The following is a 27,872-nucleotide window of genomic DNA, read 5'->3' as shown; positions in this document are numbered from 1 at the left end:
CCGGGCCAGACTCTTTATTCGCCGCTGCAAATGTATTCTAGCCCAAGGCGCGAGCTCGACTGAATTATTCGGCTTCGATTGTTCGTTGTCATTTGACAGAACTGGAGTAGTGTCAGAACGTCAGACGACCCGACTCCAGGCAGATTGATAACAAACAAGTTGCCGAGTGCTTTGTTGTCTGGCCCACCTACATCGGCAGGGCAAATACTGCCGGTGTTGTTTGCCCTGCCGGTGTTGCATTTAGCCGATCCCCCGACAAGCCATCGTGTTGGGCGCTTATTGCGCAAACGCCACATCGATGGGTGCATGGCAAACCCTCGATGAGCAGAAGAGATTTTAGTCCTGTACCATCGATAGCCAGCGGTTATTCACAATTAACCATTCGGTTGGATCGAGAACCGAAAATGACTCTCGGTATTTTCCCACGTAGTTTGCAGTTGTTATTGATTCTTTCGAGCTGACACGAACGCAGAGCCGGGGACGCCGTGTCGCCGCTGTAAACAGAATGCCGCGATATACATATCCAGAAAGGAGCCATTTTGCAAGTAAGCAGTTCTCCAACAGAATTGCATAATGGACTGTACTGACAAACGTCAACAGAGAATGCTTTGTGCGTTTCCTACGTGGCAAGCAACGCAAGCAAATGGCAGACTATAAGGTCTGCTACGATCCGGCGACGTCGTCGCCACAAATTCCACCTAGAATTTTGTTAGCACTATCACTCTCTGAATCCTCACTCTCGCTATTTGAAATGCTTGTATCATTGCTGCACGAGCAGCGAAAAATGCACAGAGGCAATTCCGGGTTCGAACTATTCGCCGTCCACGTCGATCAGTCTGAGGTTTATCCATACCCTACAGGCGTGGACCCCAAGAGCGTGTTGGAAAGTATGCGACAAGCGTATAACGAGACGTGCACGACTGTCTGCACTCCGGTTGGTGATTTCTTTGCAGACACGAGAAGCCTGCGGCATTTCCAGCATGATGTTTCAGATATCGCAGACTACTCCTTTGTAAAGGACCTCACTCTTGACGGTACAGTCACTGTCTCGGACGTACTATCTAACATCCGCGATAGAACTTCAAAACTTGATATCTTGCAAACAATTCGAGAATCCTTAGTACTCGAAGCCGCAAAGAAGTTACAGTGCACGTCTATCGTGTGGGGAGATACAATGTCGCGCCTAGCGGAGAAAACACTAAGTTTAACTGCAAAGGGACGCGGATCAGTTATCCCTTATATTCTTTCAGACGGCTTCAGAAATGGTATATACAATCTCTATCCATTACGTGAGGTCCTTAGAGCTGAGGCAGAAGAGTATGTCAGGATGTTGAACATCAGCCAGTATGTCACCAAACCATCGATAAAGCCTCCCAATGTGTTGCGGATGATGACAATAGATGATTTGCTCGGGAATTATTTTGCAGATGTTGAAAAGGGGTTTCCTAGTATCGTGTCCACCGTTGTGCGCACGGCGGCAAAGCTAACCGACCAAGTCGCGTATGCAAGTGACAATTGTGCAATCTGTGGACTGCCATGCGACGATACAAGTCCCGAGAGATGGCTGCAGGATATAACCGTCAATCAAAGTGCGCCGAGTCATGATGCACACGATGAGCAGGACAAAGTTGCGCCGTCAAAGGACGAGGAAAAATCGGTAATATGTTACGGGTGTTTAGTTGCCACAAAGGGTGTGACGTTCCCTTGGATATCTACGATGCGCTATTCCAAGGAAGAGACACTAGACGAGTACGAACTGCATTAGTCGAGGACACATTGTATATAAGGAATGTTCATCTCAATCGCCCGTTGAATACGCTCAGACCTCCGAGCTGCGCATAACACCTATCTCAGTGCCCTCGTTCGACGTACTTCCAGTCCACCGAAACCAGCCACCCGGCTGCTTTCGTGGCTGTTGCTGCAGGTGGATTTGCGGAGGCACCTGCGTCACCTGCTGCGGTGTGAGAACAGGTGCGCTACTTGGTCTTGCTGTATTCTGCTGGTTGTCAGTATTAGTAGTTCGTCCATATAGAGAATTTGCAGGTTGTGCGGGGAAATTACCCTTCTGCATATCCGTTAGTATGCAAGGCCTGAAACCAGATTGTTGCAATCAATCCCTACCGCTATATTATTCTGCCCTCGCTCCCTTAGATATTTCTCTAATAGCAGTGCATTTCGGCTGTTCGCTTTGTACAGTATGTCAACTACGTCACCGAGTAGTGGAACTAGACCCAACGCAAAATCGATAATCACGTTGGTCATCATTTTCGTGTACAGCCAGCCCGGCATGCCACCGTCGATCTTGCCGGCGGCGTTGACGACGCAGTAAGAGAGATACGCGGCAATCAGATCGCCAATGCTAACATAGTCAGTTGCCGTCATAATACAGAACAATGGGCTATAGCTACCCTGGTATTAATGCAATGATCCCGCTCCAACTGTAATTTAGCATTAGCATCACCTCCGTCACAACATCACATGTTCCCAACAGCAAACAACACTAGCTTACCCAATTGCCATGCCGCAACAGCAGACACCAAAATACATGTCGAGATGATACGCACGCCGTTTAACTTTCGTCAGTACCTGTGTGTCGTTCTGGGACAGGCCGGGAGGCGGAGGGCGACGCCTTTTGGCGACTCTCTTCTTGCGGCCGACTTCCGCTTGCGGGCCCTAAGTACAGCATTTGATTAATATCAATAGCACAATGTCTCAATAGCGCGATAATATGCAATGTAAAAGAATAATTGACCAACCTCTTCAAAATACGGATCTTCTGTACCAAACGCGTTATTCACCGACTCTTTAAAGAACTTGCGCACAACCAGTTTTCCAATCATCGCCCCCATGTTGCTGATCCCAAAATTCCTTCAACTCCTAATAATTCCAAATGTATAAAGTATCTTTTAGCTAGACACACGCAAGCAATTGACAGATCGAACCGAAGACTGCACGAGCAGAAATTATCGAACCAATAAATGCCGGCAGGTTACTCTGTGAACCCCGTGCAAAGTATGTGGCTGTGCCAGGATTAATGTGCGAAGATCATGACGTCACGTTCGTCGTAAGAAGCAATTTAGAGTGAAGTCAAATTATATCAAGCTTAATTGACGCGTCTTAGTCGATGACGGGATTGTGGCTGTGCCCTATCGTGACATATTCAGTATTAGACATGCAAGAATTGGCGCATAGCAACCGCAGAAATGTCCGATAAAATATTCCGAAAATAATCTACAATAACCACAGTGATCTATCAATACACAGCCACATTTGTTGAACCTTTATATGTAAACTATAATACACCTCCTATCAGTCTAATCAAACAACAATTTGATGTCGTCAATCCTCTGCATCTTTCTCTGGTCCTCCGACATCCCAAGACTGCTTGCCAAAAATTTTTTGCGGTCCTGAATCTTCAGCATGCGTTCCTCAACTGACCCCTTGACAATGAACCTGTAAACACTAACTGACTGCGTCTGACCTATTCGATGAATTCGATCAATGGCCTGAGACTCAACCGCGAAACTCCACCAAGGATCCATCATGAACACTTTATTCGCGCTAACAAGATTAAGACCCACGCCTCCGGTCTTCAAACTGAGTAGCAATACGACCTCTTTTTTTTCAGTTTTGAACTGCTCTAACACACGTGCACGTTCACGTTGCTGTGTGGATCCATCAATTCGCAGACATTTGTACCGGTCCCGCTGTAACGAGTCCTGGATACAATCAAGGAATGAAGTAAACTGTGAGAACACCACCGACTTTGTATCCGGCTCCTCCTGTCGAATTGTCCGCAACTTGCTCAAGAGTCGGGAAATCTTCGCCGATGACTGTGGCTTGTATCTGCGCAGAGCAATCTCAGTCTTGTCGGATGCACTGGAATAGTGATGCACAACCTCAAAAATGTTCTTCTCGGAAATTTCAGTACGGCAGCTATGGCACCGCGGAGTTTGTCCATGGTCATGCTGAAACTTGATATGTTCCAGCAGACAATTGCGGCAGGACATATGCCAGCATGGTGTAACAACCTGTTCCGAAATCGGTTCTGTGGAGCAGATGGGACATTCACGCTCCGTCTCTTTTGAAATCTGCTGCATCACTTCGTATCCATAGCAATCTTTCGCGTTCATTTCTACTTCAGCGGAATTAAACTTGTCAATCAACTGTTGCAAATTCACGTCGTCTTCGCTGTCAAGTAAACTTGGTTTAGCAGACTTCTCATCGCCGATATCTTCGAGGTCAAGCTCCGCCTTCTTAACCGCAGACTGTACGAGTGAAGGATGGTCGCAACACTGCCTGAGTCGTAAAATCTGCGCGAAGATAGTAGTGTACAATTTCAATACCGTCCCAGCCTCCATACTAGCCGTGAACGTCTGCTTGGCTCGTCTATAAAACAGATCGTAGACTTCACGTTCGGTGTCAGTTAGCTCAATGTCCTCGATATGGACATCTTTGGGCGGTAGTACAATCAATGGACTTCCATCTTTCTGTTTCATGGATTTTGTTCTCCGGAGAATAATCGGTTCAAGCACAGTTTGCACGACGTCAAGTGCCTTCAGAAAGTCTTTCGACTCATACGGCACAGTGATGAATGTTCTCCAAAATGGAAAGTGGCTCCATGGTTCGATACCTAGGAATTTAACCAGGCTGTAAAGATCTTCCAGACGATTCACAATCGGCGTACCAGTCAATGCCCACTTTCTATCCGCTTTGACAGCGCAACATGAACGTGAAGTAATCGAGGCCCTGTTGCGGATAGTGTGCGCTTCGTCAAGAACAACGCGGAGATAATGAAGCTGGAATAGTTTACTAGCTCCACTCTTGACGTACTTCTGCCACTCGGATGCTACAGTTCCGTAGCTCGTAATAATTGCTTTCGGCTTTCTATTACTTATTGGACCAAGACAGAGGGCTTCCAGATCAATTGAGCGCTCATCACCATAGTACACCAGGACATCGAGAGTTCCAGATTTCGACGAAGCTTTGGCCTCAGATTCCCACTGAGTTAGAAGAGACATTGGGCATATTATCAAGGTCGTACTTGACGCGAAGCGGCGAAGCTCCTCAGATGTCCTTTCGGGACCAGAGGACGGGTCAAATGGCGAAGAGAGGATTAGAGACATGGTAGAGATCGTCTTACCGAGACCCATTTCTAGCCAGCTTTGTGTCAGTTTCAAACTAACAGTCATTGACATATCACGTTACTAACCATCTGCTAGAATACCGCCAAGACAGCTCTGCTGAATTTTGGGAAAGTCCAAGCTCAATTCACCTAGATAGTAATTAAATGACGCTCTTCTGCGTAAAAGATAAACCGGACCTACCGCTGTAAGGATTGACATAGAAACTTCCATTCCCGTCCTCACCGACTTCCTCACCGTCTGGAACTGGCCACTTATACTCTTCCCACAACGGATGCATCGAATTGATCTGCTTCTCGTCCGCCGTCTTCTCAAACGTTTCTTTAGAAATCATCCATCCAAGTCCCTATTCATGTCAGCGACTGAAACGTCCACAATGGCGTCCTACGAAACTCACCTGTTTCTGATAGGATCTGAGTTCCATATTGAAAGCCTCAGCGGGGTTGATTTGCGGCATATCGGTATCATAAGTCTGTGCCTTGCGATATAATGAATCCAGTTGATCTTGCTCCAAATTCTTGTCCTCGTTGGCGCTACCTTCCGACTCCGGTCCTTCAGAATCCGAACTCTCATTTGGCGTCACTCTAATATCAAATTGTTCTGCCATGGCTGCAGCCTCAAGCTGGCCCTTCGCAGTATGCTCTCTCAAAGTATCATTTCTGCTGTGGGGCTCCAGTCCAATATCCATGAATAATTTAATTAATGCCATTTGTCGGAGTCTCAAGTGTCGCTCATCAGATGTTTCTTTGCCCTGATAAACAAAGTTGTTATATTCAGACGAACTCGCGGACCTCAAACTACCACTATCAACGTCGAATGCGCTCCGCAGCAAAAAGCAGTCCAGCTGAAGGACAATGCTGTCGCCGGTACGCAAAATCGAATCTACGTAAATTACTGTACCGGTAAACATGCAAATATCTAAATCCAGCAATGTGGACACAAATCTAGCTTTGTCAGCTGGTAATCTGCCAATCTCGTCACCGCGTAGATTGGTGAACCGCACAAAAATATCGTTCTCTTTCGCTTTGATAGTGCTACGAAATTTGTTTGTCCCATTGCTGCCAACTTGTCGTGCCACGCGCTTTAGTCTGATGCCGTCTCCAAATTTGAGAAGATTCCGACCGGATCGAGTTGCCCATCCTTCAACTTGAAAACTGCCAACGAAGCGCTCTGTCCATGAGGACAACGGCCTTGATTTCGGCAGTTCGGCCGCTTTCGTATCCGCAGGTAATGTGTTTGCTGAGACTGGAAATTGGAACATTGCGTCTTTTTTCCTTGCTTTTGGTTGTAAGTGCTTTTCGAGCGTACCGTCGAATATGAAATTAATGGCACGCGTCATGTCGCCGTTACTTATGTCCCTCAACACGGTCAACGCGTCTGGCTCCAGCTTCTGTCCTGTGACAGACTCCAGTAGCGCCTCGTCCAACCCCTCGGAAGCAGCCACATTCACCTCGGCCACTGGTTCTGGCACAGCCTTGCGGTTAACTGTCAAATCCTCGGCAGACTCATGGAAAGGGGGAGGTGAAGAAGACGGCGTCTCTCGTGTAGGCGATCGACCAGGCGAGTGCAGACTCTCTGAGGAAGCTATAGTTTGCCCTTTATCGTCAAATAATGCCCGGTCGTCTGCGAGGTGGGTCGCGGCACTGTTCAAGAACGCGTCTTCCTCGACAAAAAATCGCCGCCTCTTAGGAGGCGGTGTAGCGGGATCCATCTGGAAATATATTACTGACTTGCATCAGAAAGCTATAATTGTATCAACGATCAAAGATACCTTAGGATCCATATTATTATTATTTGTAAAAAAGGGTACTAGTAGATGCTGGCGGGCCCAGCAAATATAGAAGAAATACGAGACTTAAGCTTGGGCTAACACATCCGGGAACTAGCTATGTGGTTTAGGGATAACGCGTTAGTAACGCGACAAGCTCTGGTGGATAGACTTTCACCTATGACGGAGCTGCATTATGGGGCCCGTATTAGATTCTTCACGATCTACTCCGCTAAAACAATTTTTTTTATTTTATTTTTTGATGAAGGACATTGAAGGCTGGTTTCAACCTTGGCGGATGTAATTGTGGACTCGTAATGTAGCTGGCGATCTTTGTCCGGCTGAGAGAAAAATCTTCTCCAAAATTAGTGCCACACTCATTAATATTGAAATATCGCCAGCCTACCTCAATAACCCCGTGTGCGCGGTTTATTACGGCTGGAAGCAGATCTCTATGCTGTGTGCTCGTACGTGTTTCCGAAGTAAATAAATCCATTCTATACTAACATAAAACAGTTACGGGGAAGCCGGTCGCAAATCCGGTCATTTCGAAGAAAAGCGGTAGGTTATTCGCTAGATCGCATTGTGTTTTGTCTATTGCGTGAATTTCGCTAATATAGCATCAACTTGTTTAGGTGGATTATTTGAGAAAAGTGCTATAGAGGAATACATTTTCCAGCATAGTCAGGATCCACTTAATGGCGAGCAATTGTCTGAGGATGATCTGATCGAAGTTCAAAGTATGCCATTTGGCGAGCATCGAAAACTGAACTATAGCTAAGAGCGTTTAGATCCACGGATAGTCCCGTCGAAACCGAACATGGGTGATTCAGTTCCCTCTCTGCTGCATGTATTCCAGAACGAATACGATTCATTAACACTAGAATCGTTTGAACTAAAAAAGCAATTGCTAGAAGCCCGCAAAGATCTGAGTTCTACGTTATATTATCATGACGCTGCCGTGAAGGTTGCGACCAGGATGATGAAAGAGCGCGATGAAGCTAGGGCGGCTATAAAGCAGTTAAGTAACGGCACCGGTGGTCAAGGTGAAGGTATGGAAGTGGACAAATAGGGTGCATACGGTCAGCGTAATGTATTGTATTATCTATTTGCCTTCGAATATGTGTAAAGTACAAATGCTGGGGCCGCGTATGACATTCCTTCTCCCCTAACAGCTACGTTGGAGCACTCGGCTATTCCTGGCATCTCCATGGCTTTATTCCTGCATCCTGCACTAAGCGTTCAGATAACCGACAACAGACGAATGTCCCAATGCTCCCATCTCCAGTGGTATATAAATATCATCGATCTCGACTCAATGGATTTAACGCGCGTTGTTTTGCATTACACTTATATCATAGATGCCGGAGACTTTAGGTGTATGTCTGGTCGGCCGTCTAATACAAGCGGAGACTTTAACACGGGCGAACCGGTCAAAATTCACCACCACACCGTCAAAATTGAAGATTTCATATCAAAATCAACCGCAACAGAATTAAATTGGTCAACCTAGCTTTTTAAATTGATAGCTATTTTACTACGACAGCGTCTGATTGTAAGCAGAGGGCATTTTGGATGCTGGTGAGCTGAAGGACAGGACCCAGAATAGTGTTTTGCGGTGGAATTTTACCCATTAGCGTGTTTTGGATTGTGACCGGTTCGCCGGTTTGACCTATGGGACGTAGGGTTAGGTGAAACAGAATAACGGCCTGTTACCCTGCCAGGGTTTGGGATCTTCGTACTTCACACTAGTCGAACCGGGTATCTCATTTAATTGGAGAGTTTTCCAACTCATATTTTACGTCTTTAGTCTATTTATATGGAATTCGTATCTGTTACGTATTTGAATATTTAGAGCATCACTTTGCAAGCGGTATGATAGACTGACTCCTAATCCCATTACCGAAACGTTGCACTAACATGCCTTGCTCTTAGAAACGCAAAGCATTTGTCCCTGTTGAAGTTCTCGGACACCCTTTGGTTATGATTTTTACCTACAATGGGGCCTACTGGACCAGTAGTGGCAAACGCAGCGGGTGTAATCGACTTAACAGACAGCCCCGACACATCTCCAGCTTCTTCTGAAGCGGCAGCTGCTCGTCGATGTGGCGGATTTATAGGAGATCTGTCTTGGCCACCCCGGGTCACGAGCACACCGATACCACAGCAGTCGGGCATACAGGGAAGCAATATACGTCCATCAATAGAGTCGGCAAGCCGGGGGGCCCAGTCTGTGACCACGGCTTCTACGCACCAGACAGAGGTGATTGATGTGGATGAGCTCCCAGATGGCGGAGTAGAGGCAGAAGAAACTGCTTTTCGGTTCAACGGTGATCTACGGACGCTCCAGCCATCGAATATGAACGGCCATGAGGACAATGAAGACGACATTGCCATTACTTTTACACGACGGCGAGTCGAGCCGTTACCGCGGTACCGACGGCTCGCTCGGACACCGATTCCAGTAGCAGAAGGCAGCCCTTTCTTGAGACTAGGCCCCCACCACAATCCATCACCGAATAGGCGCTCTGCACGGAGTCCATCTGCAGTCGGAGTGCTAGATCTGGACACAATGGCCAGTCGACCAGATCTTACGCCACGGAGCGAGCAACCGACTAGAACAACTGTCGGTGTAGGTGGTGGATTTGGAGACCATATGACTCGACGAGCGGCAGTTGTCACCACTCGACGATCTTCACGTGGCCACACTCGAGTGCTCCTTCCGGTATTCCCCCCTCGAGCAAGTGCAACTCAGCAGATTTACGGATATTTCCCATCCGCTCGACCGAGGGCAAGAGCAGACATTGAGCAGTTAGATCGGTTACAGGAAGGATTCCTCGATGGCGCGCCACGCGCGTTTGTGCGGCCGCATCTAGATTATGGAGCATTTGATGATGGTCATGATTGGTCGATTGACAATTTTGACGTCGACTACTTAGCTGAGGCCGCGGAGGTGGCGGCGGGGATGGCAGCAGCGGAGGCAATGGCGTTGCGACGACGCGCTGAGGAGACGCGGGTAAATGTTACAAAGCCTGCTGTCGCGCCACCGCGGAAGGGATATACAAGAATGATTAGTTCGGGCACAAGGTTGGTGTGTCCTGATTGCAATCACATTCTTGGTGCACCTTCGAAACCATCTCAGGAAGTCCGAAAAGACGAAGACGAAGACGAGGGGTCAAGTCCAAAGGCAAGGGATATTGATAGAACAATTTGGGCTGGAAAGTGCGGACACGTTTATTGCGGTAAATGTGCCGCGAAGTACCGGAAAGTTCGGCGCGGTCGGAAGCAAAGCGTTGGGATATGTGTTGTACCTGGATGTAAGCAGAACCTCACCGGTGCAAGAGGCATGTTTGAGCTTTTCGCATAGAGTAGTCCAGTTGCGGTTATTCTGTGAATATTTTATCCTTGGAAGTGTTTATATTCGTCGTTGCATTTCTAGGCGAAGTAGTTTTGTGCATGGCCTCTGCTAAAGTTGGTTTGTTGGGCGTATCCGAGCGTATCCGCCTTTTAATTTCTTGTAATTGTATATACATAGGACATTTTCTCAAATAAAGCTTGTATATATTTTTCAAAATTCGTCTGGACTGGCTATTCAGGAACATTAATGACACGGGTAATAATGAGTTAAGTAAAAGATTTTAGGTTTGTTGAGTGCTACAAATTCAGGAGTCAAGAGGAGCGCGAAATGATCCCTAATGGACGCGGAAAGCTCGTGGTCACTACTTTGAACGACATAGAGGGATTACCTCAAGTTTCCGGATTGATCTAGTATTCCGTCTATCGTCGATCGATACCACGCTCCCATAGAAGCTGTGATTCACCTTCAGAACCGGTTGTACAGCAGAATGGACGGAAATAGATCGTCGAAGCCTGACAGGTCCAATCCAACAAAGAAACTGAGCGTCAAGAATTTTTACCTTCTTGAGTACAATGTTATATCAGCATTCTTTTGGGGCGCTGTGCTTTTGAGAGTAATCCTTATCTTATATCTGCTCGGTCCCGAGAACGTAGCAGAGGGAAATGCGGATTTCACGAAATGGGTTCAAACTGGCGCGCTACTAGAAGTCGTGCATAGCGTAGTTGGGTTTGTCCGGTCGCCGGTCATGACGACAGTGATCCAGGTTGCGTCGCGGATATTGCTTGTCTGGGGAGTTGTGTATTTGTTTCCGGAGTCGGGTGCTACTACGATTGCATATTCGACCATGTTGCTCAGTTGGAGCGTTACCGAAATCATCAGATACGCGTTCTATGCTTACAATATCCAGGGAAACACTCCGCAGTGGTTGACTTGGCTACGGTAAATATAGTTGGTGAATAGTAATTGTTTTGATCCGTGGTTGATATTCTTAAGGTACAACACGTTCTTCGTCCTCTATCCTACTGGCGTTGCCAGTGAGCTGCTTGTCATTTATGCTTCCCTCGGCGACGCGACGGAGCTCAATGAGTATTACGCACTCTTACTTAAGGTCATTATGCTCGTATATGTCCCTGGTAGGTTCCTTTAGCTACGCGCTTATATTCCATTCCCTGTCCAATGAATGCTGACAGAGAACAGGGTTCTATACTATGTTCTCTCATATGTTGAAGCAGCGCCGCCGCGTCTTCAAGAATCTCGGCAAACGCAGGGAAGAGTAAACTACTGCCCGGCAGTATTCGCATACCGTGCAAACTTAGACTAGAGCCGAGATGTCAAGTGTAAATATATGCTATCTATAATAACCGGAGGAGATCTTCCGCCAGCTTATCCGCAAGCTTCTTCCGCTCTTCGAGGGGAAGACCTTTGCCTTGTTCTGTATAGCGGAAATTAATACTTGCAATATCAACAACAATCACCAGGACGCACCTCTAACTTGCTTCATTCTTAACATAGTCCGCTCCAACTCGTCAATATCAGATTCAGGAAGCGGTTTCGGCTCGCCATCTTGCTCCTCGCTACGATCTCTTTGCTGCTCAGAACTATCTACAGCAAAATGTAATGCTGCCATTTCGAGCTGCATTTCTCGCAACTCTTGGTCAAATCCGTCGCTGTCGAGTTCGCCGTCATCGTCGCCGAGCCTGACGTGTGGTCCGTCGCTGTCGTACTGGTCATAGCCTTCTATTATTCCACGTTGTCGTGCGGCAGTCTCCAAGGCAGATGCGTCCCAGCTAAACGTTTCCAGTGCTTCTTTTATTCTTGCAAGACCGAGAAGTTCTACACTGCATCAGCTATGATCCGAGGATAGTATGACTTAGCAAATCGTACCTCCATAATCGTTTCGGCCTGTTTGCTCAATGTCGATAAATTCGAATCCAAATGGTTGTAACAATGTCTCCCATTCCTCGGGATCCAACTGGATACTCACTCTATCCTTATCATCACTCGACAACGTCTTCGTAGTCGCTGGCGAAATTGCGACAGCTAAACAAATCCCGTCCCAATCAATGACGTCGTCAAACTCGTCTTCAACTTCCGGTCCCTCAGCGTTGCGGCTTTTGTAGTGCGAAATCAGAGTGTCATGAATAATCCCAACCTCCTTTTCAACCTTGCTCTTCACATCGGCATACGCCTCTCCCGTCTCCGGTTTTCGAAACGTGAATATGATGGCGCCAAGTGCGGACACGACTTCGTGCGCGTCTGCGGAAGAAAACGAGGTTGCCCAGGCTTTGATTCCCGTATCGTCAGAGCTGTCGTCGTATTCGTCTATCCACATTGGGATTTCAATTTCAAAGTATCTAGTTGAGAGGTTGAGCGTGTGGGAGAGACCTGCGTGTGTAGAACGGGCAAGTCCGCTCGCAGTCGGGGTCTCAGGGGCGGTCAACGTTGAGGTCGTGTCGATGGTCGGTGTTGGTGTTGGTGTTGATCCCGTTAATTCTGATACAAAATGTTAGTCTTAGAGATGCTGCACTTGTTTGATAAGTAACGGAAGTACCTCTGAGGAGTGTGAATTTGCCCGATTTTGGCGGTCCAAGGACGAGAATGCGTTTGCTGGTCATGATAGTGTATCCGTTGTGCTGATCGAAGAGGCTAGCTGATGAACTGACCTTTCTGGTGAAAAGCTATACTTCTATGAGTCCTTCGCTGGAAATGATAATATACCAGTTCACTAATCGACCTATTACGTGTAAGATCGTTCGTTGTGAATGCTAAGCTAACCCCGGTTTTAGGGAGCAAGTTGGGAACACGCGAACCTTTGATAGACAATCTCCTATTGTCGGCAGTCAATAACGGTCAGGGCCGACCAAAATAATACCACGACATCGATACACGAAAATGCATATTTAATTCCTGTTAATTTATATACGGGCTCTAAGACTAATTTACATAGCGAAATGCACATAACAAAACCACAGCCTACAATAGCACATTTAAAAGACAAACTGACAAATACTTAACCGGGAAAGCCTGACAAAATCAACAAACCCCAAGAGCGTATAATTACAAACCAAAGAAGGTATGATTTGGCAAAAATAAATAAGGACCCAGATTACCTCGTTTTCTGGACCTTGGCGGCTCTCTGAACGGTAGCCTTGCCGCGGGCGAGACCGACGCCTTTGCCCTTTAGACTTTTTGATTTGAACATTGGTGCGTTTCTAGAAGGCCACGGTTAGTAACTTTTGCCATTTATTGGACCATATGCGGAGATTCAGAGAGGAATGATGAACATTAGACGAGAGAGACGTACCGTAACATGTCTGGCACGATGATAAACCGAACATGGGATCCGCGGATGTAAACTTGTTCTAAATGTGACACGCGACCGTCTCGAGCGGTAACCGTGATATCACGCAGCTGGCAGTTCATGTTATCCTCGACTATATACTCGTTAAATCGGTCCAGTCACGCTATAAGACGAAGTCAATTCTCAGGAACGACGGCGACGACTGACCTTCTGAGAGCTTCCCGCGGTATGTTTGTCCAGAAGTAAGTTCCAAGGTGACGATATGTCCCTAGATCGCATCGATTAGCATACGCCTATAACAAACACTACAGCCAGCGGATGCTAGTAGCCAACGAAATATAATGATGGAGTTCGTACTTGTGACTCGTTCAAGAGCTTGATCGGAATTCCGATAGATCCCATTTCGCCGTCACAAGAGTTAAATCAGAAGTATAATATATTCGAAAAAGAAGACGATATAAGGTATAGATATTCCGCAACTTGGCTAGTTGAGATAACTACTGTGAGTTGAAGCAGTTAAGTGGTGTTTTGTGAGCATCAATCTTAAAACCCTTTCCGCCGCCTCGTAATCCATCTCCGTGCCGATTACAGTTCAAGCGTGACAACAACTGCGCACAAAAAGTGTAAACGAAAGCGTCACACCGTTTTCTCGGAGACGTGATCTTCAATTGCCCTCCCTCAAATGCCTTGCAACAGCGGTATGCAGAGTATTTGCTGCGGCATTAATTGGGTGAATCGAGTGTTGATACGCGCGACTATCGGATCTTTGATGCAGTATACATAATTATAAGAGTGACTAATGACAATGCCGGACATATCGCCGTCGCCTGAAGCCAAGGCCAAAGCCAACGATCTTAAGGCGAAAGGTATATACTATCATTCGCATGCCACGTCGAGTCATTTACTAACGGGACTTGCGAAGGAAACACCGCATTCGGCAAGAAAAATTTTAAGGCTGCACTCGATTATTACACGCAAGCTATAAAAGCAGATCCAGCTGAACCTATTTTTCTGTCAAACCGGGCGGCATGCCATCTACAATTGAAGAACTGGACCGCGGCGGAGACGGACTGTAATCTGGCACTGGTCATGATGGGGCAATTGGCAGATGATAACGTGCCGAACGCGAAGGCTGGAGTGAAGTTGCTGTACCGACGCGGTGTTGCGAGAAAGGCGCAAGGGAATTTGACACAGGCTAAGATGGGTATGGTTTCCGCGGTGGTGTTGAAGAAATTGCGCTGATAATTTAGACTGGGAGAGAGCATTGAACCTTGATCCGGAAAATAAATCCGTGAAGAAAGATTTGAACGCTTTAGCATGGGAATTGAAGAAGCAGGAAGTATGCTTTATGGTAATTTTGCTACGGAAAGAATATGTACTGATACACAAGCCAAGCGAAATTCCCGAGGAATGGCAAAACCCAATGTAACGACCAAGCAGCCAGCCAAGACTACGACACCTCAGGTGACGACTGCTCCAAAGATTACAGAGTCAATCTCAGCGAACCGAAGGAGTATCCCCATCCAGATAGTGGACTCGTTACCGAAAGAATTTGTTTTTACACCCCCAGCGTCAGGTCCTGGTCCGGAGCCGCCTTTTAGAAACTTGCCAACGACATCGGCACCGAAACCAGCACCAGTAGCTGCTCCAGTTGTTTCTCAAAAGTTGGCACCACAAGTGACAGACTCACCAACAACAGCGGCGCATGCTCCAGCACTAGCTGCATCATCCAATGCGCATACGAACGGATTTCAACGACATACAGTCTTGCCGAAGTCATTCCCACGCACGCCAAATCTTTATGATGTAACCCAACTCATCCGTCGACCCGCCAGCGAACGTTCGAACGTACTGACGTACTTTTTCAACAATATCCCCCCGCAGCAACTACCCGCTATCTTTGGCCGTGGCGGCATCGAGGGAGATTTTATCGAGACGTTTCTGGATGCTATTATTTTCGCAGGACAAGATTTGGAACATAGAGCCATAGACGAATTTCTTGACCGAAGTACCCGACTATTGAAAGGAATTGCGTCATGCGACCGTTTTTCCATTGCAAAGGTGTTTATAGATGACAAGAAGGTCGTCGAAGCATTTTCTGTGTGCAACAGTATCGCGCAATGTTGTGGCGGAGATGCTGTTAGCAAGGTCAGTAAAGTCGAAAGAATCTGGAAATCTATGTAGTTTTACTTCACTTTTTGCCATCAAAGTCATAGTAGGCGTTTTTATGCTCTTTTGGAGTTTTTTTTTGGTTCAAATTTGGGATTAGGGATATAACTAATTGTGTTATTGAATTCAATAGCATACTTTACTTTCCACATTCGTTATTCGCTATTCCAGACTAGCTTGTCACGCAGTTGCAATCCGTTACACTGATAACCCAAGCGGAACTCCGTAGTAAAGAAACCCAAGTTATTTCGTCAAGAGTAACGTGTAAAAATATACAATTTAAAAAATCCGACTAAAGATATAAAGATATAACGAGGGCACGTTGTATATACAAAGAGAAAGATAAACAAACGCCTTGACCCCGGGCCGTTAAAATTATGATCCAAAAAGAGAGGTCTATGCTGATATACGGTCAAGCGATCGTAGTGAACTAGCTAAATAGCAACAGCCGTCGTGCAATTAATGTTTATAGATCATCAACGTTGAGCTGCGATCGGCGTCATTAGCGAGCGTCACGGTCGTCGATGTTATCAGACATATCGAGAGATGGAAACGAAATATATTCGCCTAATCAACAATCAGTACCCATTCACTGTAACAAAGTAACGCATGCGGGCCTACCATCTTGCTCAGATATCAGATTTAGGCAACACCCGTTACGTCTACATGCCGCAACGAGATACACTCTTTCTTCCTGCATCCCCGAACCTGCTATTCGTGATTCGGACATAAAGTATGACGTCTGCATTTGGCCAGACGACGACGACGCCGACGGGTTTCGACTCTGGTCTCGCTTTTCGACCACGCTTGGACTCCGGCCGGATCTTGAGCTTCTGCGAGATCGACCTGACGACTTCGACTTCGACGTTGCGTTCTCGCTACCGTTTTCAGACGCGCCCGACGTGGTTTGCGATCGGAAGAAAATGCTGGCAGTCGGAAGCGGCAGATACATAATGCCGACCAAATGCTGAATGGCCCGACGTAATCGAGACAAGCGAGATCGAGGAAGCGATCACGAGCCAGCCGGCAGGCAGACCCAACTTGTGAGAATGTCTTGGGAGGCACGGAACGGTTGATTGGACCAGTATACAGCAGCGGTTTGGATGGACAAGGACGCGAGCATTGGAATGGAATGGCGAGAGCAATTATATAGCGACTGTGTACGGTTGGGCGCGGGGGGAAGTCTGCTGGGCAATGGAGTGAGTATACGGAAACCAGTAGCGGTACAAAGCCACACGCGCACGGGCACACACAAAGCTACGGTACCTCACAATCCCTCAGTTGGGGAGCGTAGCAGGCGGATTTGCGCGTGCCGCGTTTCTGCCACTTAGCCGACTCCCGCCATTGCGTCGTCGATCCGTTAACGGGTGGCTCTGTGAAAATTTTTTACACTTTCATATTTCAGTTCGGCAGGTGGTCGACAGAACTAACCCGGACGGGCCACTATCGACGTGCACTAAGTTACTACGCGCTGCTGAGTCATCTGTTGGGTGGCCACAGGGGATTGTGACAGGATCAGCCATGTCGCTATGCTAATGATACACACAGTCGGTGCTGTGTTGGCATTAAGCCCGTGACCATCGCCCAACAGGGCATTAACCGCCCGCGTTTCGCTTTGGTTGAGGTCCCGTGCTACAAGTGCCGTTGCCTTGACAACCATTGATCTTAATATTACTTCTAGGCCGTTATGGTGTTTAGAACTGCGCGCGCGACTCCGCGTTTCATGCCTCCAAATGCGACTACCCGTAGTGCCTCCATGACAGTTGCCGTAGTTGCTATGTTACCGCATCTGATGGCCTCACAAATATTCCGACGATCTATGCATACGGCGCGTTAACTGGGTTAGCGCGAGACCTAAAAGCCCGCGCCGCCCTGTAATTTATTCGCGTTTAATTTTTGATCAACCTCGCTCTGCATGTAGTTAGCCCACAAATAGTAGGGCCAGGGGCTTCCAGAAATAGTAGTTCGTTCACTGCATATTCCGTTGCTATATATATATCTACATGGTCTTCGCGCCGCATGCATGCTCCACAACGCCATTGAACTGGAATGCACCCGCTAAACATAAGGACAGGTGTCGACGGTCATGAATAAGCAGGCGCCACAAGTCACAGCAATCACAACTGTCACCTTGGCTTGCAGATGATCGATGATGTACGCTCATTATGGTAATATCTGAGGCATGGTCTTCTCTGAATACATAGGCCCAGAAACTTGTCCTCTTCGTCCTAGTCGACAAATGTTGGGCCAATAATAACGGGCGTTACAAATCATAAGTTCGGATCCTGCTATAGATTTGGTACTAATCCTTATTCATCGTCATCGCCAAATGACAGTTGAACGCGGGATACTTTACTTCTGTCAGACTTCTTTTCGCCGTTCGTCTTCCTCTCGTCCTTCGTAGCTTTCTTCTTCGCGTCTGGTACTGATTTATTCCTCTTTGCGGCAGTTGCAACCTCATGATTCTCCTCATCTGAACCATCCGTCTGCCGTATCTTAACCGGAAACTTTCGCTTCGCCGCCCTACTTCCAAATTCTGAGACATTCGCGCTCGGCTTCGAACTAGCTGTCTGATCTGGAGCCTGTATTAGTTCCTTCTCCTTAGTCTCTCGTCTTAATCGATCAGCTCTATAGCCATATTAGCCTGAGAAGAAGCCAAATAAATCCTAATGTCAACGGACTTAATATCATCGATACTCTTTCCATTTTGCAACTCCTCAAATTCCACTTTCGTAATTGTTTCGCCTTTGAAGATGTACTCGGGCACGGTTGTTTCGTCGTCGCTAACAACGTCCTTTGCTTTATCACCTGACACTTCGTCCGAATACTTTGTGGAAGCGGAGGGCTCTGGTGGAAGCTCGCCCCGGAGTCTGCGGAGGAACGTGGGAGTGTGCGCAGCTAATCAAGAGCTGGTAAATAAACGCTATGCGTGGGTAATTGTCAAGATTCGCACGTACAGTATGACAAGTTGTTTCGTCGCGGCATCGCACATGGTATTGCTCGTTAGGCGTTATGAGTCAGATTTCTCCAGTCATCAGTCACTAATATCAGGTCCTGGCCGGGACCGAGTTCTGGCAATACGTGTCCGCTTGGTAGATTGCGGTTTACAGCGCGCCTCTCTTTGGGTTAGGGTATAGGATCGGGTACTCTACCGGGTACTCTACATCAATACATTCACTAATATATCTGGGTTATGAGCTACAGCTGCACATGATTCCTTGTCCCTCCAGAGGGACATCCCCGATAAACCGCTGCTCCTCGTTGTATATCTCGGCGTCGTCCTCCTTCGCCATCCACTCTTCTTCGAATGGATTCAATGCCAAATGCAAAACATGATCCAAGACCTTTCTATCCCCGCGCTTCTCGACGCGCTCAATGACTTCGTCTAAAATCCAGTTCCGCAGCACAAAGTTGGGATTAACCCTATTAATTCTGTTCTTCCTCGCTACGTCATCCGTACTGCCTTCCTCTTCTAACCGGGCCTTGTATGAATTCATAAGCCATTCGTAAATGGCCTTACTTGATTCCTCGGTACTGGGCACCCCGATCCCTCTCTGCCCTGCCAGAAACACCGCCGCAATACCATCAACACTGGTCGCGTCGTCGCCAAAGATGTTCACCCTACCCAGCCGTCTAAAGAAGTGTTGAAAATTGAGCTTATGAACTTTCATAAGTTCAAGCGCACTATCAATAATTTCGTCCCTGTCCGTGCCTTTCCACGTCGATAATCCTAACCGTCTGCCAAATCCAGCTACATAGTGCTTCCCAAACACGGATTTATAGAATACCCCTTCGTCTTCAATAATATTTTCTGCTCTAGTGACGAAGTCGTCGAACTTGGACTCAGGGATTCCGGAGGACAAGTAGTCGTCTGTCGTGAGATAGCTCGGGTCGTCTACAGCGTAGAGTTCGGCTAGGTCTTCGCCTAGTCGGACGAGATTCCACCACATTATGGTTGGTGTGTTACGGTAGCTATAGCGCAGAAGGTAGTCATCCTGGCTAATGTTAGTCAGAGGCTTTGAGAAGACGCTGTGATTTGGTACGTACGTGATTAGGTGTGAAGGATGGATCGTAGGTCTGTTCTATGTTAGGGTGCTCACTAACAGCGCATTTTGCAACAACAACAACAACAACAACAACATACATCCATGAACTACCGATAGGAGTTAGCAACAGTCACTACATCAACATACTTAAGCGAAGCTTACCGAGAATGGACCGTAGTCCAATGAAAGGCCGCATACGGAAATGTTGTCCGTATTTAGGACGCCACTCAAGTCACGTTAGCACATACTCACGGCATGAGCATCGGTGAGCTTACTTCATAAATCCGTATACCTGCCATAAAGCAGTCGTCTCAGCCGTCCGTCTCACGATCTCCTTATATAATATCCTGTATCGATCCAACCCCTCATACGCATCACCGTACCCACACTTCTTCGCTTCGTCCACAATCCTTTCAACACCGCCAAAAACCTCTTCAATGCAATAATCTGCCAACGTAATTAACAGCCCGCGTTGTTGGCGAAGCCGGTGAATGTCGAAACTACCGATCCGCAACCATGACTGAGCCATTCGTGCCACAATCGCGCGAGGCTCGATACGTTCGCGAAGGACCTTTTCGTTAGTGAAGAAGGAGAGGGCAAGGGCCCGTGTGGTTGGAATCGATAATGCATTAAGTGCTGTATTTCATCAGTTAATGGTAGAGTAGGCTTCATGTTTTATGTTACCTTCAGACACCAGGAACTCTCTAATACTTGATCTGAGCACGGCCCGCCCGTCCCTGAGCCATTATTAGTACCCATAATCAGTAATAACAAGTACATGCCGACTCACGCAAATCTGGAAAAGGGCGTTCGACCAGCACCCTACATCAGTACTCAGTCAGTCGATCAGCCACGCGTTTTCTACGACTCGCACCTTCAACTGCACTTCGTAGCGGACTCCAGTGCTTGGATTAGTCCCCTCAAACACACTAATCGCTCGTCCATCGCCTAGTTGACCTGCCCAGTCTCCACTATACCCCACAATTAGCGACCGCTCGCGTACCGTACCCTTTCGCTCCGCCTCGCTCATACTCACAATTGCCAGCCGCCATAAAGTGCTGCCCACGGGTACGATTCTTCCTCAAAAACGCGATTCCCTACAACAAACTCCTTAAACTCCTCTGTATCCTTCTCATCAATTTTCAGCCCCAAGTCCCGCATCGCAGCTGGACTCACAGCCAGAATCTCAGTCTTGGCCATCTCGTGCACATCAGGTTTGACATACACGAACAGGCCATCTTTGACAATTCGGGGAAGCAGTAACTTCGGATTCTCAGCTGTCGCTAGTCTAGACGATTCCGGTGTCGGCACTTCTGGGTCGGCGGGGAGCTTAGAAGTGAATGAACGTGACTTAGGAAGGTCCTTGAGGGACAATCCAGCGAATTGCTCTACCGTCATGCTAGATGATGAGAAACCGCGCAATATGAACGACCAGGAGTTAGTGATGGTGAGTCTTGATAGCAGGCAAGGACGAAGATATGTCCTCATCTGTTATGAGTGCCGATACGTGCACCTCTATGTGACGAAACGCTCTCCACAACCAGGACGGTTCCAGCGCCATGGATTAACCTTGATCGTTTCGCGAAACTTTAAATTGGTGCATTGTTACGTCATTTCGCGCCATACATCCAGCCGAGATGTTATTAACTGTATTATATTCAGAGTAGAAGTACTTAACAGCTACGAGACGAAAATAAATAATGCCAACGCCTAAACTCCTTTGTAAACCACAACCATAACCTGGCAGATGCACCTGAAACTCGGTTTGCTATACAACAACCTATGGTCAAACGACAGCCGGTAATATACAAACCCAGTCCAACAAACAAAGATCCCAGTGAAGGCCCACTGATAGAACCCTCATGCTGGTTAACAGTCTACATGCTCAGCGCGGTGGCAGCTTCTCGATAGTTCGCTTGAGCCACTCTGTTGTACTCGAAAGTATACGATCTCCTTAAACCGTACGGCTGGAAAGTGAAGTCGTATTCAATGTCCCAGCTGCAACCATTGTCAGCCGGAATCACATATAAAGGTTTGCACGATTTGATCTCCTTCGACTCCCACGTCCTTCTGTCCTTAGAGGCAAATGCATGCCGTGCATTTCTGTAGAGGGGCTTTGATAACGACCGAGCTTGGACCGAGGACTCACGTTTTACAATCAATGCTCGCTTTCCCCGAACTTCATCCGACTGCTTGTGCCCACCAGCTTGCGCTGGCTCCCGCGATGGAATCGGCACTTGCCTTACTTCAACGTCGGCATCAGATTGTACTGCGTCGAACGACTCTGGTACCGTGGTGCTTTGCCACTCTCGATTGTTGTCTGTTGCGGTTGTCGCTCCTTGTTTGCTACCACATCCTTCCACTTGAGCGCGCATATTGCTCTCGCCATCACCCGAAGATTCCGATCCCTCCTCGGACGTGAACGAAAACTGCGACTCAGAACCCGGCGACAGCGATGACTCAACAGTATCACTAGTAAACAGTCTGACCGAAATCGAATCCAAACACTTAACAGGCCGCTTTCGACTATTTAGATCCTGTGCCCGTGCCCGTATGGTTTCCGGGCTACTATGTAGCTCTATCTGGGGAGTATTGTGATTGTTAACAACTGTGAGCTTGTCGTTACTTCGGTTGTGCGAACTATTGGTGTTCCACAATGTCTCCAGTCGTGCATTGCGGAGCGCGATAGACGAACTCGGAGAATCTTTGAGTGTTAACCCCCGGCTATCGATAGTCCATGAACCGTCTGTGCTATCTGGAACTGCATAGCGCAACATACTGCACGACTCAGCTAACTTGTGTTCAAGCACCGACAGTACGTCGTCGTCACACCTGTTACATAGTTAGCTGGTGTCGCATGGAGCAACGTATGTAGGGACGTACGACTGGATTTCGATGCGCCAATAAGAGTCGGTAGTGGGCAATGGCAGAATAAATTCATTTCGCGAAATTTTCCAGCATCGTAACCTGGGAGCCAAAATTAGTGTGCCCCCGAATTCGACTGATATCTGCAATGAGACTTAAACTTACCTTTTCAGTATTGGATGCACGACGTCACCGCATTGAAGAAAGGAAGTGTTGTTGTGTGCTTTAATTCTGTATAACTTAAATACGCCTGCACAGCTAGGTTAGTTATGTAGTGCGATAGTTGAACGAGTACTTGACTTTCCTCTCGCTATTGTCCGCTCTGTCAAAGTCGACGGGCTAACTGGCGGCTCCAGAAACGACCGTGAATTTTTCGACCCAGTTGTGGCAAAACTTACTATACGCGCCCGAGGGTATTGAAACAATATGACCGACGACTCAGACTGTATTCCTTGCCCATTGTTTTGCGGTGTCGACCTGGTAGATCTGCTCGGTAACGGTCGCAGTGCGTCCCTTGGAGACCGAGGCGACGTTTCACCACTCCATTCCATTTTCTCAATCCTCCCGCAATCTTCTCCGCGTAACTAAATGAGAATACCACGCTGTGTGGCGCTGTAGTATACTTCGGTAGTTCTAGTGTGCAAAGGAATGCTGGTGCGCTGCACATACGAGCTTGGAGATGAGAGGCGAGACATCTTCGCCTGCGGCCACATGCCAAGCGCGACACGGTTACATGACAACTGTATTGACCCTAACCACATCCACTGAAGTTTTCTTGACCGATTTCGGCCATACGGTATAAACATAGCGCATAAGCGAAACGGAAAACCAGTATTGTAAACTACTTTGAAGCTTGACTCTCAAGCTGGTTAGCTGGACCCAAGTGCCCTGTCACATTCTGACGATGGGTATCCTGCTCAACGTTCAGCTCAGCAGCTATGGTTGGCGGTGCGGGTGCTAGCTGCAGTCATATCAACAAAAGCGTCTTCGTACAACTTCACCGCGTTATTGAGGACGATATCGGAAAGATATTCTCAGTTTCGGAAAGTTATCCTGATTATGTGGTTTGCAAATTGTATACACATTGCCGGTAACTAACTGTATGAGTTTGTAATTTTCGCTGAAGACTTTCACCAACTGTCGAGGACGAATGTTTCTGCGAAAAAGAAGTCGAGTTTTCGCCCAGACTTCCCATGAATCCCAAGACTATAGAAGCCCTCACCCCATGAAGAGATGTTGTCGACGATAACGGATCCAGAATTACAATCTCTGAGAGATCGCGGCTTTATTATATCGGCTGCCTTTTCATATGGATCAACTATAGATGTTCGGAGCAACTTCATCAAGTGTGATATCTTATCATTACCACGCCCACCTGAGGGTATGCATGATGAAATACAAATGGCCCAAGAAGTATAGGCATGTCTCTTGCTATCTCTTGCTATCATGCCTGATTCCTAAATAAACTTTACTGCTTTCAGTGCAACAAACCGAAATCCTCGGATATTGTAATAAGCGATGCTGATTAGTGTACATAATGGAACCCATACATAAAACATACGCAAACACCAGATAACCAGATCGCCTATTTGGATACACCTTTTGCCGGCGCTTTCTTCTTTTTCCCTTTTGTCTTCTTCTTATCCTTCTTCTTCAACCCTGCAACACCGCCTTTGACAACATCTGCATACTTATTCCAGAACGCTTCTAATTTGTCTGATTCCACGACGGTAGTGTATTTTATTTTCTTGCTCTTGTCAGATGCGCCATTCGATGCTCGGAACAGTAATGGATACTTCTTGCCTTGTGCCGAAATATCAGCGAAGTTGCCTGGACTGGGATTGTGCTCTTTCTCGACTGGATCGAATTCGGTTACTAATCTCATCATTTAGCCATCTAGATTTAACTTGGAATTAGCAAGTAGAATGGGACTTACACCTCTTTTGTTGCAGGAAAACAGTCCCTGATTCTTGCTGCTTTGTAAACAATTCTCCTACTTTTAACAGGAACTAATGGCTCTAATGTCAGCATCACTGCAGTCGTAACCACATGACGACAAAGTCAGATTTTGCATACCTCGTCGTTTGATAACCGTGCTTTTGTGTCCATTGTGAATTGATGACTAAATTCGCAAATATTGGTGTTAGTTATCGTGTTAACCGCTTTCCCATAATTACACAGATTGAGGCTTTGGTACTTTGTACTCTCCTTCAAAAATGTAGTGCGACATTCGGCATTCGGCTGGCCGTATGGCCTAAGTCGGCACAGGAGTTAGGGCATGCCCTACAATGTGCACCGAACTTTCTGTGGCTTGTTAGGCCGCCAATTCGTGGTTCCTGACGGTCTTAAAATCGCAAGCGTTAAATGACTAGCGGGTGAACAGTTATACAGGGGTAATTCAAATTGATTGGCACCGCCAAATTTTCCATTGTCAATCTGAATAAGTCCCAATATTTTTGAACGACGGGATCTTTTTCAATCGACGTCGATAGCCCATTTTGCATTCGTCATGCACTGCGTGCTTTGATAGAAATCGATTGAATTCTAGAGAGATGCCTCGATCGAAAAGAGCAAAGCATATTCTTCCCTCTCAGCGCGATCGGCATGAACCGCGTACCCCACCGGCCCCAATCAACAACCGTCATAACAACAAACGGCAGAAACTAAGCGACCGCAAACACACTGACGGCTCTCCACTAGCTAAACGCGACGAAGATGATATACTGTACTATGCTAAGAAGCTTGGGATTAAGAACGGCAGGTTGCCAAAAGGTAATGATGGCCTGGACGGTGAGTACCAACCGAAGTTGAGCATGTATGCAAACCGTTGCTGATTTGTCATTTAGACTTGACGGAAGGTCTTGATTTAGACGTTTTAGACGATTTGTCTGGGTTGGAGCCGAAGAGCAAAAGAGGAGGGAAGGCAGAATCTGGCCGTGAAGAAATTGGCGTCTACGAAGAAAATGACGGCGGATTTGATTTCGAGGATGACGACGAGTCGATTAACAGCGATGCTGTCGATGGAATACCGGGAGACAAAGACGGGGATCTAGAGCTAGACGACGAAGAGGAAGAAAGTGAAACTACTACGGAGGAGGATGACGAAGAAGACATCATCGATGGTGAGCAAGACGTGACGGCGCTCGACAAGGACGAAAATCACAATCATGCTGTTGAAGAACTATCGGACGAGGTTGGGTTGGCGAGAGGGGATGATGCACAGAAGAGAGAGAACCCCTACGTGCCACCAGTAGCAGCTAATACCTCAGGCAGGTATATACCACCATCACTAAGGAAAAAGCAGTTAGAGAGCTCTGCGAACCAATCCGAACAGATGATTAAACTAAAACGTCAATGCCAGAGTCTTGTGAACAAACTGTCAGAAGCGAACATTGCGTCAATAGTCAACGAATTGCAGCAAATGTTCCTGAACCATTCACGACAGAGTATGAGTGCGACGATCACCTCTATAATAGTCGATATGACTGCGCAGAAGGCTGCCATGTTGGATAACTTTGTGGTGGTCTATGGTGCTTTGATTGCGTCCCTGTATAAGCATATTGGTGTCGATTTCGGCGCCTACTTCCTCCAGACACTGGTGGAGAATTTTGACAGGCATTACAATGACCCCGAACAGGGAAAGGAATGTACGAATCTAATGGTACTTCTCAGCCAACTTTATACTTTCCAGGTCGTTGGATGTGGACTGATCTACGACTTTATCCGATTGTTCCTTAAGAATATCACGGAGTTGCATACGGAGCTGCTTCTTAAACTTATCCAGAGTAAGTTACTTTGGACGAAAGCCATGGTTACATTTAGCTAAAGTACCTAGACTCTGGTGGTCAACTCCGGCACGACGATCCTACGTCTTTGAAGGATATTATTGCCATGCTACAGCAAGCGGTGCAGAAAATTCCTTCGCAAAGCTTAAGGTAATTCGCTTTATTTTTACGTTCTCTGCGCTTGTAGTAATCAGTATTAGTCCGCGAACTAAATTTTTGATCGAGACTGTGAGTACATGGAAGAACAACAGGCTGAAGCAGAATTCGACCACTACATTCGAATCTATCACACGTATGAAAAAGTACCTAGGAAATATTCCTAAAATGGTGGAACCACTTCGTGTAACTCTGGAAGATATCCGAAATATCGAGACAAAGGGCAAGTGGTGGCTTGTCGGTGCTGCATGGTCGGGCGACAGCGGAATTGCGAAGAAGGACTTGGATGTAGATGTTGCGGCCGTGAAGGATATCCTAGATACAGCGGAACCTGATTGGTTAGCACTGGCACGTCAACAACGAATGAATACGGACGTCCGGCGAGCTATTTTTGTTGCTATCATGGGCAGTGAAGATTACGTGGACGCGAACGACAGACTGATGAAACTTAAGTTGAAGAGAACGCAGGAACGGGAAATCCCAAGAGTGATACTGCATTGCTGTGGTTATGAGAAGGCATTCAATCCATTTTACGCCTACCTGGCGTCTTTGTTATGCAAGCAACATTCAATGAAGAAGACGTTTCAGTTTAGCTTATGGGACTTCATCAAGCAGCTGGATGGGAGTCTGGACGACGAAGAAAGCGAAGATCATAGCGACAAGGATAATCATGACATCCGATTTATGAGTCGGGGCGAAGATGACGACAAAACAAGAGCTCGGAAGACTAAGAACTATGCCAAATTCTACGCCGTAATCGTTGGAGAAGGTCGTATGGCACTTGATATATTTAAGGTAATGTTGTCAGGTACATTTTTCATTCTGAAGAGACCGGCACTGACAGAAACGGCTATAGAATATAAACTTTTTAACATGCACAGAAGAGCTTCAAGAATTCCTGCAGGTATTTTTCTTGTCACTATTCAGTCATATCCGCCTTCGAAGCTCACGACAGAAAGATCGTCTCGCAGGAGAAAAGGCTCTGATTCAGCTCGTCATCAAGGTCAAAGATAACGCCGTCCTACTAAAGGGCATTGAATTTTTCCTCAAGACTCGTTTAAAGACGAAGAAAATGAATGTGTCCGAGTCGGCGAAGATCAACGAAACGACTAAATGGGGAATTGACACCACATGCGATTCGATAGAACGGCTCGCTGCTTCGGATTTGTAAGATATAAGTTATCTATGATTCACGATTATACTCTGTAGTGTAACAGTACTCGATAGTAGGTGAGCAAGTACTGATGAACTGCGTACTCCGCAGCAACATTTACAAATAT

At 47.0% G+C, this 27,872-nt stretch overlaps 15 protein-coding genes across 15 annotated transcripts; 6 read left to right on the top strand and 9 right to left on the bottom strand.

The window, feature by feature from the left end:
- The first annotated feature begins 359 nt into the window (after positions 1 to 359).
- Positions 360 to 1,921, top strand: POJ06DRAFT_95119 (uncharacterized protein). Its single transcript, XM_056191793.1, has 3 exons — positions 360 to 414; positions 473 to 545; positions 601 to 1,921. The coding sequence occupies exons 1-3, from the start codon at positions 405 to 407 to the stop codon at positions 1,763 to 1,765; spliced, it is 1,248 nt and encodes a 415-aa protein (XP_056044799.1). The 5' UTR covers positions 360 to 404; the 3' UTR covers positions 1,766 to 1,921.
- Positions 1,871 to 3,106, bottom strand: POJ06DRAFT_95116 (uncharacterized protein). Its single transcript, XM_056191792.1, has 6 exons — positions 2,757 to 3,106; positions 2,510 to 2,673; positions 2,409 to 2,438; positions 2,122 to 2,359; positions 2,062 to 2,065; positions 1,871 to 1,999 (listed from the first exon to the last, which is right to left on the bottom strand). The coding sequence occupies exons 1-6, from the start codon at positions 2,847 to 2,849 to the stop codon at positions 1,977 to 1,979; spliced, it is 552 nt and encodes a 183-aa protein (XP_056044798.1). The 5' UTR covers positions 2,850 to 3,106; the 3' UTR covers positions 1,871 to 1,976.
- A 6-nt stretch (positions 3,107 to 3,112) lies between these two features.
- Positions 3,113 to 6,969, bottom strand: POJ06DRAFT_95155 (SNF2 family N-terminal domain-containing protein). The gene is made up of 4 exons (XM_056191794.1): positions 5,542 to 6,969; positions 5,328 to 5,490; positions 5,213 to 5,275; positions 3,113 to 5,155 (listed from the first exon to the last, which is right to left on the bottom strand). Exons 1-4 carry the CDS (start codon positions 6,853 to 6,855, stop codon positions 3,315 to 3,317), a joined length of 3,381 nt encoding a protein of 1,126 aa, XP_056044797.1. The 5' UTR covers positions 6,856 to 6,969; the 3' UTR covers positions 3,113 to 3,314.
- Positions 6,970 to 7,083: 114 nt separating this feature from the next.
- On the top strand, positions 7,084 to 8,418 carry POJ06DRAFT_251246 (Prp19/Pso4-like-domain-containing protein). The gene is made up of 4 exons (XM_056187373.1): positions 7,084 to 7,379; positions 7,429 to 7,473; positions 7,548 to 7,652; positions 7,704 to 8,418. The coding sequence occupies exons 1-4, from the start codon at positions 7,367 to 7,369 to the stop codon at positions 7,982 to 7,984; spliced, it is 444 nt and encodes a 147-aa protein (XP_056044796.1). The 5' UTR covers positions 7,084 to 7,366; the 3' UTR covers positions 7,985 to 8,418.
- Positions 8,419 to 8,693: 275 nt separating this feature from the next.
- Positions 8,694 to 10,488, top strand: POJ06DRAFT_251242 (uncharacterized protein). The gene has a single exon (XM_056187372.1). The coding sequence runs from the start codon at positions 8,912 to 8,914 to the stop codon at positions 10,277 to 10,279; it is 1,368 nt and encodes a 455-aa protein (XP_056044795.1). The 5' UTR covers positions 8,694 to 8,911; the 3' UTR covers positions 10,280 to 10,488.
- Positions 10,489 to 10,598: 110 nt separating this feature from the next.
- POJ06DRAFT_95046 (tyrosine phosphatase-like protein) lies at positions 10,599 to 11,844 on the top strand. Its single transcript, XM_056191791.1, has 3 exons — positions 10,599 to 11,209; positions 11,264 to 11,403; positions 11,468 to 11,844. Exons 1-3 carry the CDS (start codon positions 10,758 to 10,760, stop codon positions 11,545 to 11,547), a joined length of 672 nt encoding a protein of 223 aa, XP_056044794.1. The 5' UTR covers positions 10,599 to 10,757; the 3' UTR covers positions 11,548 to 11,844.
- On the bottom strand, positions 11,168 to 13,064 carry POJ06DRAFT_251239 (uncharacterized protein). Its single transcript, XM_056187371.1, has 4 exons — positions 12,822 to 13,064; positions 12,155 to 12,763; positions 11,756 to 12,103; positions 11,168 to 11,702 (listed from the first exon to the last, which is right to left on the bottom strand). Exons 1-4 carry the CDS (start codon positions 12,883 to 12,885, stop codon positions 11,623 to 11,625), a joined length of 1,101 nt encoding a protein of 366 aa, XP_056044793.1. The 5' UTR covers positions 12,886 to 13,064; the 3' UTR covers positions 11,168 to 11,622.
- Positions 13,065 to 13,172: 108 nt separating this feature from the next.
- POJ06DRAFT_251238 (uncharacterized protein) lies at positions 13,173 to 14,092 on the bottom strand. Its single transcript, XM_056187370.1, has 4 exons — positions 13,929 to 14,092; positions 13,779 to 13,839; positions 13,575 to 13,704; positions 13,173 to 13,482 (listed from the first exon to the last, which is right to left on the bottom strand). The coding sequence occupies exons 1-4, from the start codon at positions 13,971 to 13,973 to the stop codon at positions 13,377 to 13,379; spliced, it is 342 nt and encodes a 113-aa protein (XP_056044792.1). The 5' UTR covers positions 13,974 to 14,092; the 3' UTR covers positions 13,173 to 13,376.
- Positions 14,093 to 14,221: 129 nt separating this feature from the next.
- On the top strand, positions 14,222 to 15,845 carry POJ06DRAFT_251234 (uncharacterized protein). Its single transcript, XM_056187369.1, has 4 exons — positions 14,222 to 14,437; positions 14,494 to 14,775; positions 14,822 to 14,910; positions 14,967 to 15,845. The coding sequence occupies exons 1-4, from the start codon at positions 14,371 to 14,373 to the stop codon at positions 15,753 to 15,755; spliced, it is 1,227 nt and encodes a 408-aa protein (XP_056044791.1). The 5' UTR covers positions 14,222 to 14,370; the 3' UTR covers positions 15,756 to 15,845.
- POJ06DRAFT_251232 (uncharacterized protein) lies at positions 15,846 to 17,133 on the bottom strand. Its single transcript, XM_056187368.1, has 3 exons — positions 17,007 to 17,133; positions 16,362 to 16,924; positions 15,846 to 16,307 (listed from the first exon to the last, which is right to left on the bottom strand). The coding sequence occupies exons 2-3, from the start codon at positions 16,690 to 16,692 to the stop codon at positions 16,243 to 16,245; spliced, it is 396 nt and encodes a 131-aa protein (XP_056044790.1). The 5' UTR covers positions 16,693 to 16,924; positions 17,007 to 17,133; the 3' UTR covers positions 15,846 to 16,242.
- Positions 17,134 to 18,049: 916 nt separating this feature from the next.
- On the bottom strand, positions 18,050 to 18,725 carry POJ06DRAFT_267495 (uncharacterized protein; the record flags this gene model as incomplete). Its single annotated transcript, XM_056189248.1, has 3 exons — positions 18,050 to 18,368; positions 18,422 to 18,638; positions 18,698 to 18,725. 3 exons carry the CDS (start codon positions 18,723 to 18,725, stop codon positions 18,050 to 18,052), a joined length of 564 nt encoding a protein of 187 aa, XP_056044789.1.
- A 153-nt stretch (positions 18,726 to 18,878) lies between these two features.
- On the bottom strand, positions 18,879 to 21,298 carry POJ06DRAFT_251226 (uncharacterized protein). The gene is made up of 9 exons (XM_056187367.1): positions 20,823 to 21,298; positions 20,661 to 20,757; positions 20,577 to 20,608; positions 20,471 to 20,523; positions 20,062 to 20,422; positions 19,949 to 20,012; positions 19,885 to 19,893; positions 19,788 to 19,817; positions 18,879 to 19,735 (listed from the first exon to the last, which is right to left on the bottom strand). Exons 1-9 carry the CDS (start codon positions 21,272 to 21,274, stop codon positions 18,932 to 18,934), a joined length of 1,902 nt encoding a protein of 633 aa, XP_056044788.1. The 5' UTR covers positions 21,275 to 21,298; the 3' UTR covers positions 18,879 to 18,931.
- Positions 21,299 to 21,401: 103 nt separating this feature from the next.
- POJ06DRAFT_251224 (inheritance of peroxisomes protein 1-domain-containing protein) lies at positions 21,402 to 23,321 on the bottom strand. Its single transcript, XM_056187366.1, has 4 exons — positions 22,958 to 23,321; positions 22,817 to 22,903; positions 22,670 to 22,753; positions 21,402 to 22,618 (listed from the first exon to the last, which is right to left on the bottom strand). Exons 1-4 carry the CDS (start codon positions 23,200 to 23,202, stop codon positions 21,664 to 21,666), a joined length of 1,371 nt encoding a protein of 456 aa, XP_056044787.1. The 5' UTR covers positions 23,203 to 23,321; the 3' UTR covers positions 21,402 to 21,663.
- An 832-nt stretch (positions 23,322 to 24,153) lies between these two features.
- On the bottom strand, positions 24,154 to 24,945 carry POJ06DRAFT_94844 (signal recognition particle, SRP9/SRP14 subunit). The gene is made up of 3 exons (XM_056191789.1): positions 24,728 to 24,945; positions 24,588 to 24,660; positions 24,154 to 24,526 (listed from the first exon to the last, which is right to left on the bottom strand). The coding sequence occupies exons 1-3, from the start codon at positions 24,758 to 24,760 to the stop codon at positions 24,237 to 24,239; spliced, it is 396 nt and encodes a 131-aa protein (XP_056044786.1). The 5' UTR covers positions 24,761 to 24,945; the 3' UTR covers positions 24,154 to 24,236.
- A 34-nt stretch (positions 24,946 to 24,979) lies between these two features.
- POJ06DRAFT_94876 (uncharacterized protein) lies at positions 24,980 to 27,776 on the top strand. Its single transcript, XM_056191790.1, has 5 exons — positions 24,980 to 25,441; positions 25,498 to 26,436; positions 26,487 to 26,586; positions 26,637 to 27,387; positions 27,449 to 27,776. Exons 1-5 carry the CDS (start codon positions 25,204 to 25,206, stop codon positions 27,761 to 27,763), a joined length of 2,343 nt encoding a protein of 780 aa, XP_056044785.1. The 5' UTR covers positions 24,980 to 25,203; the 3' UTR covers positions 27,764 to 27,776.
- Positions 27,777 to 27,872: the final 96 nt, after the last annotated feature.

The sequence above is a fragment of the Lipomyces tetrasporus genome (genome assembly GCF_029532465.1).
Source record: "Lipomyces tetrasporus strain NRRL Y-64009 chromosome Unknown POJ06scaffold_4, whole genome shotgun sequence".
NCBI classification, from domain to species: Eukaryota; Fungi; Ascomycota; class Lipomycetes; order Lipomycetales; family Lipomycetaceae; genus Lipomyces; species Lipomyces tetrasporus.
The sequence above is the reverse complement of the archived record's forward strand: the minus strand, read 5'-3'. Positions and strand labels throughout refer to the sequence as shown.

Coding starts and splice junctions, on each gene's coding strand:
- POJ06DRAFT_251232 (XM_056187368.1), bottom strand. CDS start 16,692: ATGTATCTGCCGCTTCCGACTGCCAGCATTTTCTTCCGATCGCAAACC. Junction 16,308..16,361: donor TCTGATATCTGAGCAAGATG/GTAGGCCCGCAT, acceptor ATTGTTGATTAG/GCGAATATATTTCGTTTCCA.
- POJ06DRAFT_251239 (XM_056187371.1), bottom strand. CDS start 12,885: ATGACCAGCAAACGCATTCTCGTCCTTGGACCGCCAAAATCGGGCAAA. Junction 12,764..12,821: donor CAAATTCACACTCCTCAGAG/GTACTTCCGTTA, acceptor ATTTTGTATCAG/AATTAACGGGATCAACACCA. Junction 11,703..11,755: donor AAGAATGAAGCAAGTTAGAG/GTGCGTCCTGGT, acceptor TCCGCTATACAG/AACAAGGCAAAGGTCTTCCC.
- POJ06DRAFT_95119 (XM_056191793.1), top strand. Junction 546..600: donor AGAAAGGAGCCATTTTGCAA/GTAAGCAGTTCT, acceptor AAACGTCAACAG/AGAATGCTTTGTGCGTTTCC.
- POJ06DRAFT_251226 (XM_056187367.1), bottom strand. CDS start 21,274: ATGAGGACATATCTTCGTCCTTGCCTGCTATCAAGACTCACCATCACT. Junction 20,423..20,470: donor AGAGTTCCTGGTGTCTGAAG/GTAACATAAAAC, acceptor GATGAAATACAG/CACTTAATGCATTATCGATT. Junction 20,013..20,061: donor CAGGTATACGGATTTATGAA/GTAAGCTCACCG, acceptor ACGTGACTTGAG/TGGCGTCCTAAATACGGACA.
- POJ06DRAFT_95046 (XM_056191791.1), top strand. CDS start 10,758: ATGGACGGAAATAGATCGTCGAAGCCTGACAGGTCCAATCCAACAAAG. Junction 11,210..11,263: donor CAGTGGTTGACTTGGCTACG/GTAAATATAGTT, acceptor GATATTCTTAAG/GTACAACACGTTCTTCGTCC. Junction 11,404..11,467: donor TATGCTCGTATATGTCCCTG/GTAGGTTCCTTT, acceptor GACAGAGAACAG/GGTTCTATACTATGTTCTCT.
- POJ06DRAFT_251234 (XM_056187369.1), top strand. CDS start 14,371: ATGACAATGCCGGACATATCGCCGTCGCCTGAAGCCAAGGCCAAAGCC. Junction 14,438..14,493: donor CAACGATCTTAAGGCGAAAG/GTATATACTATC, acceptor GGACTTGCGAAG/GAAACACCGCATTCGGCAAG. Junction 14,911..14,966: donor GGGAATTGAAGAAGCAGGAA/GTATGCTTTATG, acceptor ACACAAGCCAAG/CGAAATTCCCGAGGAATGGC.
- POJ06DRAFT_251242 (XM_056187372.1), top strand. CDS start 8,912: ATGGGGCCTACTGGACCAGTAGTGGCAAACGCAGCGGGTGTAATCGAC.
- POJ06DRAFT_251246 (XM_056187373.1), top strand. Junction 7,474..7,547: donor GGTCATTTCGAAGAAAAGCG/GTAGGTTATTCG, acceptor CAACTTGTTTAG/GTGGATTATTTGAGAAAAGT. Junction 7,653..7,703: donor TGATCTGATCGAAGTTCAAA/GTATGCCATTTG, acceptor AAGAGCGTTTAG/ATCCACGGATAGTCCCGTCG.
- POJ06DRAFT_94876 (XM_056191790.1), top strand. CDS start 25,204: ATGCCTCGATCGAAAAGAGCAAAGCATATTCTTCCCTCTCAGCGCGAT. Junction 25,442..25,497: donor AGGTAATGATGGCCTGGACG/GTGAGTACCAAC, acceptor TTTGTCATTTAG/ACTTGACGGAAGGTCTTGAT. Junction 27,388..27,448: donor TGGCACTTGATATATTTAAG/GTAATGTTGTCA, acceptor AAACGGCTATAG/AATATAAACTTTTTAACATG.
- POJ06DRAFT_95155 (XM_056191794.1), bottom strand. CDS start 6,855: ATGGATCCCGCTACACCGCCTCCTAAGAGGCGGCGATTTTTTGTCGAG. Junction 5,491..5,541: donor TCAGATCCTATCAGAAACAG/GTGAGTTTCGTA, acceptor TGACATGAATAG/GGACTTGGATGGATGATTTC. Junction 5,276..5,327: donor CTATGTCAATCCTTACAGCG/GTAGGTCCGGTT, acceptor ATTACTATCTAG/GTGAATTGAGCTTGGACTTT.
- POJ06DRAFT_251224 (XM_056187366.1), bottom strand. CDS start 23,202: ATGGAATGGAGTGGTGAAACGTCGCCTCGGTCTCCAAGGGACGCACTG. Junction 22,904..22,957: donor ACAGAGCGGACAATAGCGAG/AGGAAAGTCAAG, acceptor ACCTAGCTGTGC/AGGCGTATTTAAGTTATACA. Junction 22,754..22,816: donor GTGCATCCAATACTGAAAAG/GTAAGTTTAAGT, acceptor TTTGGCTCCCAG/GTTACGATGCTGGAAAATTT.
- POJ06DRAFT_95116 (XM_056191792.1), bottom strand. CDS start 2,849: ATGGGGGCGATGATTGGAAAACTGGTTGTGCGCAAGTTCTTTAAAGAG. Junction 2,674..2,756: donor AAGATCCGTATTTTGAAGAG/GTTGGTCAATTA, acceptor TGCTGTACTTAG/GGCCCGCAAGCGGAAGTCGG. Junction 2,360..2,408: donor ATCATTGCATTAATACCAGG/GTAGCTATAGCC, acceptor TGACTATGTTAG/CATTGGCGATCTGATTGCCG.
- POJ06DRAFT_251238 (XM_056187370.1), bottom strand. CDS start 13,973: ATGGGATCTATCGGAATTCCGATCAAGCTCTTGAACGAGTCACAA. Junction 13,705..13,778: donor CCGCGGGAAGCTCTCAGAAG/GTCAGTCGTCGC, acceptor ACGAGTATATAG/TCGAGGATAACATGAACTGC. Junction 13,483..13,574: donor ATCGTGCCAGACATGTTACG/GTACGTCTCTCT, acceptor GTGGCCTTCTAG/AAACGCACCAATGTTCAAAT.
- POJ06DRAFT_94844 (XM_056191789.1), bottom strand. CDS start 24,760: ATGGACACAAAAGCACGGTTATCAAACGACGAG. Junction 24,661..24,727: donor CACGGTTATCAAACGACGAG/GTATGCAAAATC, acceptor TAGAGCCATTAG/TTCCTGTTAAAAGTAGGAGA. Junction 24,527..24,587: donor TTTCCTGCAACAAAAGAGGT/GTAAGTCCCATT, acceptor TGATGAGATTAG/TAACCGAATTCGATCCAGTC.